Source organism: Microtus ochrogaster (genome assembly GCF_000317375.1).
Source record: "Microtus ochrogaster isolate Prairie Vole_2 chromosome 14 unlocalized genomic scaffold, MicOch1.0 chr14_random_2, whole genome shotgun sequence".
Lineage (NCBI taxonomy): Eukaryota > Metazoa > Chordata > Mammalia > Rodentia > Cricetidae > Microtus > Microtus ochrogaster.
Genome location: NW_004949097.1, coordinates 12,600,428 through 12,615,244, shown reverse-complemented (window position 1 = coordinate 12,615,244; position 14,817 = coordinate 12,600,428). Strand labels below are relative to the sequence as shown.

Genomic DNA, 14,817 nt, shown 5'->3' with positions numbered 1-14,817 from the left:
GGACTTTAGTTCAATATTCATCAAGAACATAGATAGAGAGAGAGAGAGAGAGAGAGAGAGAGAGAGAGAGAGAGAGAGAGAGAGAGGAGAGAGAGCGCTACCTCAGTGGTTTGGGGGCACAGTGCCTGCCCATCCCCAGTCACAGGTTGGTCTGTGCTGCCGTCACCCCTCCTCCCCACAGCATCAGGTCAAAGACCCACTCGATTACCTTCTGATAGCATACAGTCATTCACCAGCAGTTTTCAGAGTCTGCCTCCATCTCAAGTCCCTGACTACGGATGTTTCTTGCTTACTAAGGACACACCCCAGGTACAGCGCTTCCTTTCCCAAGGTCTGATAGCAGTGTGTGGAAATCTTGTAGAGAAAGCTGCCAGAGGGTTGGAAACCACATTGGGGCTGGGGTGTCGGGGGCACTGGGGTGTCGGGGGCACTGGGGTGTCGGGGGCAGCTTTCCTAGTGGAGGTTCTGGGGTGTCGGGGGCAGCTTTCCTAGTGGAGGCTCTCCCCAGCTGGAACCGAAGACACCGAAAAGCCACGGCTGAGCCTTTAGGCACTGCACATTCAAGGGTTAAAGTAGATTTGATTAGAATTTGGAAAGTCTATAAATTTGACTTTCGTTTTTATAATTCAAGTTTTAATTTTTTTAAAAGTAGAATATCACTATTTAAGCCCTGGATATACTAAAACTCAATATGTAGATTAGACTGACCTTGAACTCAACGAAATCCACCTGCTTCTGCCTCTTGAGTACTGGGATTAAAGGTGTGCACCACCAACACCCCCAGTGGATTTGACCTATAAATTTTACCAATATTAATAATTTCACTAATTAGATTAAAAATGTGTGGATTTTTATTTCCAGGGGCTTGTTTCCTCTAAATTTTGGCAGAATGTGTTTAGCAGCAGTTTGTTTTTATTGGAAAGCCTATGAGACTGACTGATCTTGTGGTCTTCTTTCAATGTTGGCTGTGTGAGTTTAGCCACGTAAGTAGAGAGAAAGCTGGAGTCTGGTGTTTATTGTGCAACATGTGTCTTTTAGACTTAAAAATAGCCTTCCTCTGTCTAGGGCAGGGATGCAGTTCTATTTTGTGAGCTGTGGTGTGCATTGTGAGGGCCTTGCTTGCTGTCTGTGGCCAGAAGGTGCACATCGCAGAAGGTCCAGGCACACAGTACCTATAGAAGAGCCGGGGACAGCTGGCAGACAGTGGTGGCCCTGGGAAGCCTCCTGCAGATGCAGGCCCAGGCATTTTCCCAGCAGCAGAGAACTTGCAAGACAATTGGTAACTAATTCAACTTGAAAAACACTCCAAAAAATTTGTATTTCATTTGTTTCAGGCCTGCCAGAATCTGAGATGAAAATACTTACCTAACCCCCTAACCCAAAACTGACTTTTCCAGAAAAGCTGAGCTTTGTTAAGATGATACTAAAAGTATAATCACAAGTGTTTTGTGAGTCAATGCCATTTGCACGTTCAGGAGGATAAAAAGCTCACATGTGTTTAGCATATATGAGACCAAGTTTAATCTCCTGGTAGCCTCCTTTAATAGAAAAGATTGGAGGTTAGCAGCAGAGATTGTGAAGCTAGTACATGCTACATTTGGGGTTTCCACTGGATAGCAGTATTTTTAAAACACTTCTAGTCACACACACACACACACACACACACACACACACACACACACACACACAAAATTACGATCAATGTTTCTGTAACTGGCGGGTCGCCACTAAAGTTAAGAGGGTCTGAGCCACACTCAGATTTGCACGTGAGTCTCAGCTCCAGGCTGCTGTGTCTATGGGGGTCACAAACAACAAATAATTTAATTATTGAAGCATAAAAGGGAGACATCAATAAATACTTAGGTTCAAGCATGTCTGTATTTTTAAGATGTATTTACCTGTGTATTTGTGTGTTGGTGTGAGTGTATGCCAAGCCAGAAGAGGGCCCTGGATGCCTTGGGGCTAGAGTCACAGGCTTTGAGAGCCGCCCTGCATAGGTGCTAGCAACTGAACTCTGGTCGTCTGGAAGACCAGTAAGTTCTCATAACCACTGATCGCCTCCAGCCAGAGCCCAGGGTTTTTCTTAACTATGTAGCGTAACTCTCCGAGTAAGAGAATAGCTTCAGGTCCAGGAGGATAGGCTTTTATTCCTTTCCTCAGGTGGGACTTTTTCTTACCATTAATCAAGGAAAATGGTTTTTCTGGTGGTCAGCTATAATTGGATAACCTCACATCACTCATATGTCAGATTGGTCACTTGTGTTAAAACAATGACTTTTCATGAGATTAACGGTTACTGTAAGTGGATAATTGGTAGTTTGTATTCACTGAGCCCTAACAATGTACCAAACACTGTTCTAAGTTCGTGTGTGTGTGTGTGTGTGTGTGTGTGTGTGTGTGTGCAGGTGTGCCCCTGCCTTTCCATTGTGTCTTAGGGAATGTTTTAGGCCTGACTATGCTGCCCAGGTCCTTCTTTAGATACTCAGTGCAGAGGCCTCTGCCTTCAGGATGCCCAAGCTGCTGGGTGTTTGCTCACCTGCTGGCCCACCCTCTTGGGGACCATAAGACTCCTGTAGGCTGAGATGCTTATACCTGTATCTGCTTTTCCTCACACAAAGCTTGTGTTGTATGAGAAAGATCGGCTTGTCACACAAGTGACCACAAGGTGGCACTTACCTATGGGATCCCTGAATGACTTCTTGAGAGTGGACTCGTGTCAAACAGTAAAACCTTTTAGTAAAGTCACGGAGGCTGCTGTATGACCCCAGCATGCCTGTGTGGCTGCCATTGAGCGAGACGAGTGGGTCAGTGCACTGACCTGACGTGGGCATCCTCCTGCAGTGTGCATGCTACACAGGAAGACAGGCCTTGTGCTGTATGTTTATAGTCAACTGAATTTTGTAAAATTTTATTCATCTTATTTTTATATTTTAAAAACTTGAGTAACTCTGCCACACCACTCCTCTACACTTCGTTCTTGTCGATTGCACAGAGTCGTGGCCTTCATTGTGACATTTCCATGTGGGCATTTAAATAAATACTTATTTATTTATTATGTATACAATATTCTGTCTGTGTGTATATCTGTAAGTTAGAAGAGGGCACCAGACCTCATTACAGATGGTTGTGAGCCACCATGTGGTTGCTGGGAATTGAACTCAGGACCTTTGGAAGAGCAGGCAGTGCTCTTAACCGCTGAGCCATTTCTCCAGCCCCCCATGTGGGCATTTAATGAGTTTGAGCTTGGTGCATATTTAATCCCCATTTCCCTTTCTTGGCTCCCCCCCCCCCAGTTCTAATAGTTCCCTGCCCCTTTGTAATTTTATGTCTTCTAAGTTATACATATGAGAGAAAACACACGGCTGTTGTCTGTGTGAGTCCTGTTCCATCCATTTTCCTACAAACAATGTAATTGCTTTCTTGTTTATGAATGAGTGAAACTGTTGTGTATACAAACCACATTTCCTTTCTTTGTGGGGTCCTTCGTCTATGATATGTACCCAGGATGCTCCTGTCTTCTGGCTACTGTAACAGTGCCCTGGTGAACATGAGCATACATGTTTCTCTGTATTGTGCTGTCTTTGATTATTTGGAATCTGAACCAGAAGTAGTAGAGTTGGATCCTGTATTGTCTCAGGTTTTAATTTTTTGAGGAACTTCCATGCTTATATCATATAGAGACTGCATTAACTTACATTCCCACCAGCTTTATAGAAGGGTCACATTCCTACACACATACACACACACACACACACACACACACACACCCTCATTACAGTTGTTGTTGGGTTTTTTTTTTAGTCATATCAGACATATGATATGGAATGAGATGGGATGACAATGTAGTTGTGATTTGTCTTTTTCTTGTGGCTGGTGGTGGTGGTGACATTTTTTGTATGTGTTCTTGGCAGCCCGTGTGTTTATTTCACCGTGGCTAATCACACGTTTGATGTGTAGTAGGAGGCCACTTGTTCGCTTCCCGGCTGCCCAGACTCCCAAAATAACCACACAGAAACTGTATTAATTAAATCACCTGCTTGGCCAATCAATATAGCATATTCCTAGCAAACTCTTAAATATTAAATTAACCCATTTCCATTATTTTATATTTTACCACGTGGCTGTGGCTTACTGTCAAGGTTCCAGCATGTCTGTTTCTGGCAGTGGCTCCATGGCTTCTCTCTGACTCCACCTCCTTTCTTCCAGCATTCAGTTTAGTTTTCCCCCACCTATCTCTACTCTACCCTATCACAGGCCTAAGATAGTTTCTTTATTAACTAATGGTATTCACAGCATACAGAGGGTAATCCCACATCAGTGGTGTATGGCTTTCCCTAGCTCCCAAACTTCATTTCCTGCCACTTCCCCGAATGCCCACCTAATTGGCACATTGTGGTCTTCAGCTGGCATCTGCTTCGCTACAACCATGCGGTTGCCAGTTAATAAGTTAACGTATCCAGTGTCCTGCAACAGTTGTTACTCGTTTGTTTTGATTGAAAGCCCAACTTTGGCAAAGTAGCAGCGGCTCTACTCCCAGTTACCTCCCTCCTGGAATACTGAAACTCTGTGACAATCTCTTTAGGTCTCAATCCTTTTCTTGTTCTGTCTTGCTGATCTGTCACTACCACAAAGCAGCCCCAGTCCATGTTGCTCTTCCCTCCCCAAATCCCTTCAGATTTCCAGGTCAGAAATCTGGTTCACACAGTCTGTCTGTCTCCGATGCTGTGTGTGTGTGCCTGTCTCTGCATGCAGCACTCCTGCCAGGGTTATTCCAGCATACTGTAAAAGGAGCAACATGGACTCATGTAAGACTATCAGGGTCCCTCTTCCAAAGGATAAAAAATAAAATCTGCTCGGAAGAGAGAAATCCACCTTCTCCTAACAATGCCTGCACAGTTTGTTGGCCTTATGTCATTCAGAGAGGCAGATTCCCTTCCCGAGGTCAGTGGTCGCTTTGACATTCCTGCCTTGACATGCAGACCTTAGCCCCGGTCCCCAAGTCCCCTGAGGTGAGGCTCTTTAACTTTGTAACAAAAGCAGCCTTTGCCTTTCTGTTCATTTGCTAACATGACTGAAGTCTGGTTCTCATGGCCAACGAGCAACAGTCCTTGCTTTTAGTGGTTTTATGTTTTCTGTCTGGTTCTTTCAGCACAGTGTCAAGTCTCAGGACTTTCTGACACATTGTGTCTTCTCATCTTTTTTTTTGTTTTTTGTTTTTTGTTTTTTGGTTTTTCGAGACAGGGTTTCTCTGTAGTTTTGGAGCCTGTCCTGGAACTAGCTCTTGTAGACCAGGCTGGTCTCGAACTCACAGAGATCCACCTGCCTCTGCCTCCCAAGTGCTGGGATTAAAGGCATGCGCCACCACCGCCCGGCTTGTGTCTTCTCATTCTTAAGCAGGAATTCACCTCTAGTTCCAAGTGGTCCCTCAGAAAGCTCTGAAACTTACTCCAAATAATGACAGAATTGTCACTCACCCAGCCTTAAGCTCCTATTGTGGGCAGTTCTAACACGCCTGGCGTGGTGCTTGGCCAACCCTGCAACCTACAGCATTTTCCTCCTTCTGTCTGCAGCTTCTGTTTGAGTTGCTTCCTTGGCCTGGTTCATTCATCTATCTACAGCTCTTTGCAGACTGGCTAGAGAACTGGTCAACCAGCTTCCAGTACAGTCAGGCATCTGAACTTTGACCTTGCCACACTTTACCTTTCTCTCCTGTCATTTTCCACCAAGCCAAGAAAAGCAGGATTTCGAAATATTATGTGAGTGATCTACACATGTCAGTCACACGTGTGTGTCAGCCACACGTAAAGTAGATGTCACGTGACTTCAAAGAATCATGTCTGGCGCACTAGAAGCAGATTCTTGGGTGTAGATAATAGTGTGTTCTCAAGATGCTTGTGTGTTTCTGCAGCTGATGAAGGCAGGGAAGATGGGATAGAAAGGACGTGTGACACCCTGCTCATGTGCATCGTCACAGTGCTCAACCAGGGCCTCAGGAACGGCGGTGGAGTGGGCGACGTGCTGAGACGTCCCTCGAAAGATGTGAGCAAGACGGACGTGATTATTTCCTCCCTTCCTCCCCATCTGTCCTTCTTCCCTTGCTTCCTCCTCCTCCTTAGCCTCCTTCCCTCCCTCCCTCCCTTCCTCCCCCACTCCTTCCATCCACCCTTTCCTTCTTTCCTGAACTGGGGATTGAACCTATCAACAGGACATATCCCAAGACCTCTTTTCACTTTTTATTTTTAAAAAAAGATTTATTTATTATATATACAGTATTCTGCAGGCTAGAAGAGGGCACCAGCTCTCATCACAGATGGTTGTGAGCCACCATGTGAATGCTGGGAATTGAACTCAGGACCTCTGGAAGGGCAATCAGTGCTCTTAACCCCTAAGCCATTCTCCAGCCTCTCTCTTTTTACTTTTTAAACTTTGAGATTAGGAGTTTCACTACATTGCCCAGGCTGGTCCTAAACTCACTCTGTAGCCCAGGCTGGCCTTGAAGTTGCTGTTCTTCTGCCTCAGCCTCCCTGAGGAGGCCTCCTGACAGGCCCATAGCACACAGGTATGGTTTCTTTCCTGTTGCCTTCCTTACCAGTATTTACAGTATGGTTTTGGTTTCCAGGGCTACAGTGATATTTGCCTTTGAGGTGTAAAGGTGGCTGTAAAAACCAGTGAATTGCACAGTGGAATCCCAGAGGATCAGGGGTGAACCAAAAGCCTATGGCTGTAGCTGGGCTCCAGTCTGAACTGCACATTGTGTCACGGCAGCAAAATCATGGCCACAAACTCTATAGGAGCTGATTGTTAAATGGAACACAGCAGCTCGGCTGCCTGTGTCTACAGAATTCCCAGGTGCATGGGTTTCCTCTGCTCTGCATAGGAACAACCGCCACTGTTTACCACGATGAAGGCAAAGTGTGGATGAGTTCTCACAGAACTTCAGACATTCAAATGAAAAGGCGAGAACGTTTCTCAGTAACTGTGAATGTTGAAGCACCAGGCTGGAAGCCTGTGCAGTTTTCTTCTGCAACTCTCCTGTTATGTAATGTCCAATCATCTTGTTATTAAGCTCAGCTCTCATAGGAGCAGCTGGATCCCTTGGTCTCTGGTGTGTGTTTTACCACTGCAGACCAGACAGGATCCACAAGAGCTGTGTCCTTGTCAGCATAAGGACAGAACCGACTGCAGAACTTGAGAAAGCACCAGGGTTTCCTCAACTAACCTTGGGATTGTGTTTGACCCCTTTCTGCTTGATGTCTGGGGAGACCTGCATGATTGCTTTTCTCACCCATATGTTAAAAATGCCCAAAAAAGCAAATTAAGGAAAGAAGGGTTCATTTTGGCTCACATAGCTTCTACCCCCAGGAAGCAGAGAGTGAGCAGGGGCAGGGTCTGGTCTATAAGGCTTCAAGGCCCACCCCCACTGACTCACTTCCTCTGGTGAGGCTCCACCTCCTGAAGGGTCCACAACCTCCCCAAACAGCACCACCAGGTCAGGACCTCATGTCCAGACAACGTGAACCTGTGCAGCTGATATGAATCCATCACCAGTAACAACACACGAGAAAGTGTTGTCCTGTCTGGGTTAAAGTGAATCAGCTCCAGAGAAACGGAGGGATTCTGAAAGCAGGCTTCAGACATTCCCTTAACTGGAGGGGAAATAAGGGCAGAGAGAGGTTTCACTTTCCTAACAGGCTGCTGTTTGTGGTCACTCAGATATCTGTCGATTATCTGCTCTCTGCCGGACAGCATGCTAACGGGACCGCCGTGAAGTGCGTGTGTATTCTATGTGTGTTTTGCACGTCTGTTTCAGGAGCCCTTGTTTGCTGCCCGGGTGATTTATGACCTCCTTTTCTTCTTCATCGTCATTATTATCGTCCTTAACCTGATTTTTGGTGTGATCATTGACACCTTTGCTGACCTCAGAAGTGAGAAGCAGAAGAAAGAAGAAATTTTGAAGACAACCTGTTTCATCTGCGGTAGGTGCCCCCCACCCCTGTTATGGTGAGAGATGAGCAAACAAACTGCTCAGCAGGATAGAGGGATGAAAATGATTTCCACTTTTCATGCTTTAGGAAAAAATATTTTAATGTGAAGCCTGGGCAAAATCCAGGTTGCATAATGTTGCGTGAGACTGACATTCCCTGCTTCCATAAATAGATGCAAGAATCACCCCAAACTCTGCTGCCTTTATCTCTGCGGTTTATCTAGTCCTCTGACTGTAGAGTGTGCTGCCAGATGCCAGGCGGTTCCACCAACTGGCAAACGAGTTTTTCATCACAATAGCATATTGAGTATATTACAAGTGACTTTTATTTTGTTAGATTATGAACCCAAAGATTCCACTCATTGGCATCACCATTTTATATTCAAAACTAGGTATTATGCTACCGTTACAGCTGCACACACACACACATAACATGCATTATCGGAACATATGAATACTGTAGAACATACCACACATGTGTACATTATACACCTGCCATACCCCATACACCGACATTAGATACAACCTACTACAGGCTGCACACACACACACACACACACACCACATATACTGCACATGTGTGTACACACATCCTTTTCTTCTGCCCCATAATTGTCTCTCAGGCTGAACCAACTTTTTCTTCATGGCCATCTTCTCTCAGATCCTCCCCTTCTCTCTACCCATCCTCCCTCTCTGGCTTCACTTGCCACTGTGATCCCTCCTCTGAACCCCCGATTCACACTCACCCCTCCACTCTCCTGTCCTTTGGGCTTCACCACAGTGTCTACCATCTAACTTAAGCTGGGCCTCGGTAAGGCCTTTCTCTGCCTCCATGGCTTAGCTCAGTTTGTTCCATTCTCCTCTGTAACTCTTCTGAACCATTTCCTCCTTCCTCCCGCTGAAGGTGTACCTGGGAATAATGTGTCATAATACGTACGCCCTAGGGAAGAATGCATATTAACCGTGACCTGTTTCAGCATTTGTGATCTGTGCTGAAACAGTCAGTCAGTCAGATAGACAGACAGATACACACACACACACACACGCACGCACGCACGCACACACGCATAGCTCTCTGTGTATCAAGGGAAATGATAGAGAAGTCTTTGGGTTGCTGAAGGTATCAAGAAGATAGACACTTCTTTTTTTATTGATTTTTTTGAGCTCTACATTTTTCTCTGCTGGAGGAGATGCAGACGCCTGGGAGTGGGGTGTGCACGCTCTGACCTGCTGGTTCCAGCAAGGTGGGATATGCTGTTGCTGCTAAGGTCACAGGACAGATGGGTGCTGGCCTGTCTCAGGAGGGGGCTCAGTGTGCCCCTGCTGGCCCCTGGATTCCAATCGGGTCATGCTGATTTCCGGAGCAGTCTTTTGGTGTTTCACCTTGAGGTCAGCCCAGACTGACATAATCCCAGAAAAGGAGTGGATGAACTAAGCCTTGCAAAGACATGCATGCTAGACCAAGAGCCTACCGGGAGTCCCCCTCTGGGTGACTGGGAAGAGGTGTACACTTCCCAGGTGGAGGACATTCGAATCCTGTGCCTGTGAGGGAATAGGAAGGCGCCTGAGGAGCTCCTCAGGTCCCATGAGCTGTGACAGACTCCGAGTCCTCTTTTATAATGGTGGTGTAACTGTTGACCAGAGCACCGTGAAGAGAGCCTCTGTCTGCCCCTCTGCACGAAGGGAGGCGAGCGTTGTGCCATGTGCCTTGCTTCTGTGCCTTCATGGCTGGCGACATTGCCTCTCTTCTTCCTCCTCCCTCCCCCTTTGTCATGTTCATGTATACATGATGTGGGGTATCCTTCTGTGGATGTGTTGCTTTTGTTGGTTAATAAATAAAGCTGCTTTAGCTTATGGCAGGGCAGAATAGAGCCAGGCTGGAAGGGACAGAGAGAGAGGTGGAGTCAGAGAGATGCCAGATAGCTGCTGAAGGGGGACATGCTGGAACCTTACCCAGTAAGCCACTGCCTCAAGATAATACATAGATTAATAGAAATGGGTTAACTTAAGATGTAAGAGTTAGTTAATAAGAAGCCTGAGTTAAGAGTCCATACAGTGTTGTAATTAATGTAGTTTCTGTGTAATTATTTGGGTCTGGGCAGCCTTGAAACAAGCAGTCTCTGCTTACATATATATGTATATGTGTATGTATATATATATTATATATCCTTACATGTACATGTGTACACATATATACATATGTACGTATATACATATGGAATATAATTTGTGACCAACTTCCAGAGCAAGGCAGGCCAGTAGCATGAATGGAAGACCCTTGTCCTTCAGTTTGTCATTGGGATACTTCATGGTTTAGAAAGAGGAGGCTGCCCAGGGCAGAGCTCAGATTTGCTTGAAGAAAGCTGAGGCCAAAGAAGAATCTCTTTTCTGTGTCTGGACCGGATGAGGGGAAGTGAGTTTGGGGTGCTACATCCACAGAGATGTCCTGCAGCCACTCAGGAGTGTGAAGAAGAAACATGTCTGGAAACCTGAAGGAATGCTCCTTCAATCCTGAGAGAGAACTAAACCCCTGTACTTTGGAAAAAAATCAAAATTAAACAAACCAAATGCTCTAGTTTCTCTCTGCAGGGAACTCATGGCTGTTTTCGCTTCTCCTCAGTGAGTTGTGTGTTGCCTCCCAAAGGACAGTCTTCTTCATCCGCATCTTTGGCTCTCAGAGATGTCGCATTCTTTCACGCTAGCTCTCTAGAAGAGGGGTTCTGGTTTTGCATGCACCCCCATTCCCCAGTGCCTCATCACCCTTCTCTTTCAAGCCCATTTAACCCCACTTTGGCTGGGTACACACCCCAGCACCACCTCTCCAGGCTTCCTCTTCTCTTGTGTTGACTAGACACTGAAGCTGGCACAACCTCCGGGCAGCCACAGACCCAGATGCAGTGTCCTGCATCTTCTCCCTCTTCCTCTTCTCAGCTCCAGATCCTGCCTGGCATATGGCAGTGACAGATCTCCAGCTGCCTGCAGTAAGCAGGGCTGGAAGTCCTCCCTCCCTCACGCCAGCATCTCTGCTCCCTCCTTCCAACTCTTCAGCTACCCTGGGCTAACAGATCTGCTTCCACAGGCTCACACCGCATCCTGCCATGCATCCTCCCAGCCACACACGGGCCTGCTCAGTGCTGCCAGGCTAACTTGTCCAGTACAAAAGCCATAAGCAACATCGTGCCACCATGACTGTTAAGTTCTAGTCTTCCTGGTAGTGAAACACTTCACAATCTGGAACCCTTCTCTTCCTTCTCCCTTTCTTCTTCTTCTTCCTTTCCCCCTCTTTGTATATGACACGGAGACTTATTATTAATTATAAATCCTCAGCCTGTAGCTTAAGGCTCGTCCCACTAGCTCGTATAACTTAGATTGACCCATTTCTCTTCATCTGCGTGTTGCCACGTGACTTGTGGCTTCTACCTCTCCTCATGCTTGTCTTGCTCCCTCTGCATCCAGCTGGCCGCCTCGCTTTTCTCCTTCCCTGAGCTCTGTCTGTCCAGAAGTCCCACCTACACCTCCTCCCTAGCGATTGGCCAGTGAGATGTTTATTAAAGCAACCAAGATGACAATGACTTGTGTTTACACAGTGTAACCACGTATCTCACAACACCTCGTCTCCCTTCCCTCCTTTCCCCGTTCTTCCCCTTCTTTAAGGTGTTTTCACCCATTCCCCTCTCATTTGTGTTTCAAATCCCAGCCTGAGTACGCTCCTCGCCGTTCCCATGGTAGTGAGAGCCATGGAACTCCATCCTGTCTTTAAGGCACAGCCCCCGTGTGGGATTCATGACCGCTCTTCAAAGTCTCACTCAGCAGGATAAACGCGGGTGCTCCTGCGTGGCTGTCCTCACACAGTGCTCAGTGGTACGTGTCCGCCTCTGTTTGATACCGTGCACCCTGATACTGTAGAAAGCCTAAGGACTCCCTAGTCGGGTAGACACTACCTTCCATGGTCCTGCACCCAGACGACGTAACCTTGGCCAAACTTCTTGGCCTGGGCTGTTCTTTGCCTCTCTGGAATGAGGAGAGTCTACAGCCCTGCTTCGAGGCTGTGCTTGTTTTAATTGAGATCTTGTTTATAGAATCCTCTGCTGCTGTGAAAAAGGTGAGGAAGTTAATTGCTTCCATGTTTGTGTGGGGCTCATTCATCAGTACCTGGTAATGAGTGACTAGCCAGTAAATTAGCCCCAACACTTATCTAGCTGGTTAGCTACACAAAAAGGGCAGCTCAGTACCGAGTCTATCTGTACTTCATGTCAAAAACCTCGGTGCAGATAGGGAGATAAAGCCCAGAAAAGTGCTTGTCACACGAGCTGAAGACCTGAGCTCAGATGTTCGCTCCCACATGGAAGTTGAGCACAGCACTGTAAGCCTGCAACCCTTAGGAGGCGAGGCAGGCATACTGGGGCTCGCTGGCCATCCAGGTAGTCCTCAAACAGAGTAAAGAAGTGATTGAGAAAATCCCGACCTATACCTCTAGCCTCCACATGTGTGTGTATGTCTGCAGCACATGGCTACACAGACAAATCCTAGGTCTACTGATTCCAGATAGTTCCAAACTTTGCCACACACTGGGTATTGTCTCGGTGGTAGGACATTTCCCCAGATGCAAGTGATGGATCCAGAGGCTCAGGGTGATGCTGTATCAACCAAGTCTATGTTGATTTTCTGGAAGCTTTGTCCTTATTCAAAAGACTGAAGGATCATTTTGTAATTTAAGCTTAGAATAAATCTAAGCCTGTTTTCGTCTTGTCCTCCTTCATGCTCCCTTGGCCACGCATGCCACTCCAGAACATTGCATGAGTCACCTTTTCCTACTGCCCTGTTACAGGTTAAGAGATGGTGGAATCATTACTTTAGTATTCTGTTACTTCACAAACAGGAGGGGCTTGGCCTTCCTTCTGGAGTTTTCCTTTAATGCTCTCCTTTTTAAAGACTAACTCTATTGTGATGTAATTCTCATACCTTAAAGCTCACCCACTGAAGGTCTACAGTGCCGCCCCTTTAACCTATTCAGAATTGTGTGTACAACTTCTCCGTTTTCAGACACATTTCTGCCCCTTCCCCTAGCACCCCGCAACCTCTATCCACCATGTTCTCGGGCAGCCTCCCTTCGCCCTGTGCCCTGGGCAGCCACTGATGTCCTCTCTGCCTCTGTACCTTTGCCTGCTTTGAAGATTCAGTCAAGACAATCTGGTCTTATGACTAGGTTGATGCTTGCAAGGCTCTTGTCTTTGGCAGTTACTTTTCTCCTGACTGATGGAATACTGACATAAGCAAACAGCAGCAGGAAGCGTTTCCTTTGGCTCACAGTTGAGCAGATAACATCCATCATGGCGGGAAGGTGGGCAGTGGCCAGTCCTAGGAGTCCGTGGTGGCTGTGGGAGGCTTTGTGCTCATGTCTCAGTAGTCTAAGAGGAGAAGGTGGGTGTCAGCGCTCATCTGGTCCTCTCCTTCCCCTCTTCATTGGGTCCAATACTCCAGCTAAAGGATGGTGCCACTCACATCATGATGTGTCTTCTTTCCTTGGTTAATTCTCCTGGAGGCAACCCCACAACACACACACACACACACACACATGTGTGTCCACTAATGACTGAGGCTTTTGTATTTTACTGTGTGTGTGTGTGTGTGTGTGTGTGTGTGTGTGTGTGTGTGCATGTGTGTAGTTTATGTGCCCTGTCTGGGAACAGAAGTCATCAGAGGCCAGAAGAGGCATGAGATCCACTGGAACTGGAGTTCCAGGCAGTTGTAAGCTGCCATGTGGTCCTCTGCAAGAGCCGTGAATGCTCTTAACCACTGAGACATCTTTCCAGCTCCCCTGGCCTTTTATTAATTCAGTCAGATTGAAGTCAAAATTAGCCGCCTTGCTATGCAATGCCATGCATGAGTGCTTTAAGCCTTGCTGTTGAACAAAGTGTTCTGTCAGATGCTGAGACCGTGTCTCCTTTCTGCCCATTATTGATGGGCATCTGGGTTTTTTCAGCTTTGGGGTGGCAGGGACTGTGGTGTGGTGAGCATCCTTGAGCAGGTGTCTGTGTGCACATTCCTCCTTCATGATCTCCTGAGCCATGCTGGGACTGTGGATTCTTTAGAAATGGCCCGTTTCATAAAGCAGCTGCCTGATTTTTACATTTCTTTAGTAGCCTGAAGGTCCAGTATTTCCATCTCCTCCCCAAGTTGTCATTATCTCCTTTCAATCTTAGCAGAAGAACATTTTACTACTGAATACTCCTAACTCATCCAATCTCTGTTTCATTAATGCCAACCATGTGTCAAACTCTGATGTAAACCATTAGGCCCATGTGACAAGCAGAGCACGGATATCTGTAGTGGGAAACACGACAAATATCAGGCGAGGCTTGGTAGCACGTGCCTGCAGCCCCCGGTGAGGAAACAGATGCATCACGATCATACAACTGAGGCCAGCCTTTTTTACATAGCAAGTTCCAAGCCAGCCTGGGCTAAGTAGTGAGACACTGTCTCAAAAACAAAAAATAAGGCATGAAGTAGTAAGTGTAAATGTGTGTGCAGATCCCCGGGGAAGCACACTTCTTCTTCCAGTCTGGTCTGCAGCAGGCGCTCCCTGGCAGGCATGGTTTCTGTTACCTGGGATTTGAGGTCCAGTGTAATTGAATAACTTCCACACTGCTGTTGTGAGCCTGAGAGAAGGTGATGGACGACACATGAAAGGAGGGGATGGTGACGGGGTGGTCCAGAGTGCTGGGAACCGGGAAAAGGGGCTGTGTGTGCGGGATGCTGTTTCTCCAATGGGAAGGTGCTGTCTGTGTGCTGGACTCTGTGTCTCCAGTGGGAAGGTGCTGTCTGTGTGCTGG

At 46.9% G+C, this 14,817-nt stretch overlaps 1 protein-coding gene across 2 annotated transcripts in view; it reads left to right on the top strand.

The window, feature by feature from the left end:
* Positions 1-14,817, top strand: part of Itpr2 (inositol 1,4,5-trisphosphate receptor type 2) — a 408,993-nt gene that overhangs the window by 349,661 nt on the left and 44,515 nt on the right. For both annotated transcript variants that reach the window (XM_005364599.3, XM_026787888.1), the window contains 2 exons: positions 5,909-6,039; positions 7,811-7,976. In XM_005364599.3, coding sequence (XP_005364656.1) covers positions 5,909-6,039; positions 7,811-7,976 — 297 coding nt within the window. The remainder of the gene's footprint in view (positions 1-5,908; positions 6,040-7,810; positions 7,977-14,817) is intronic.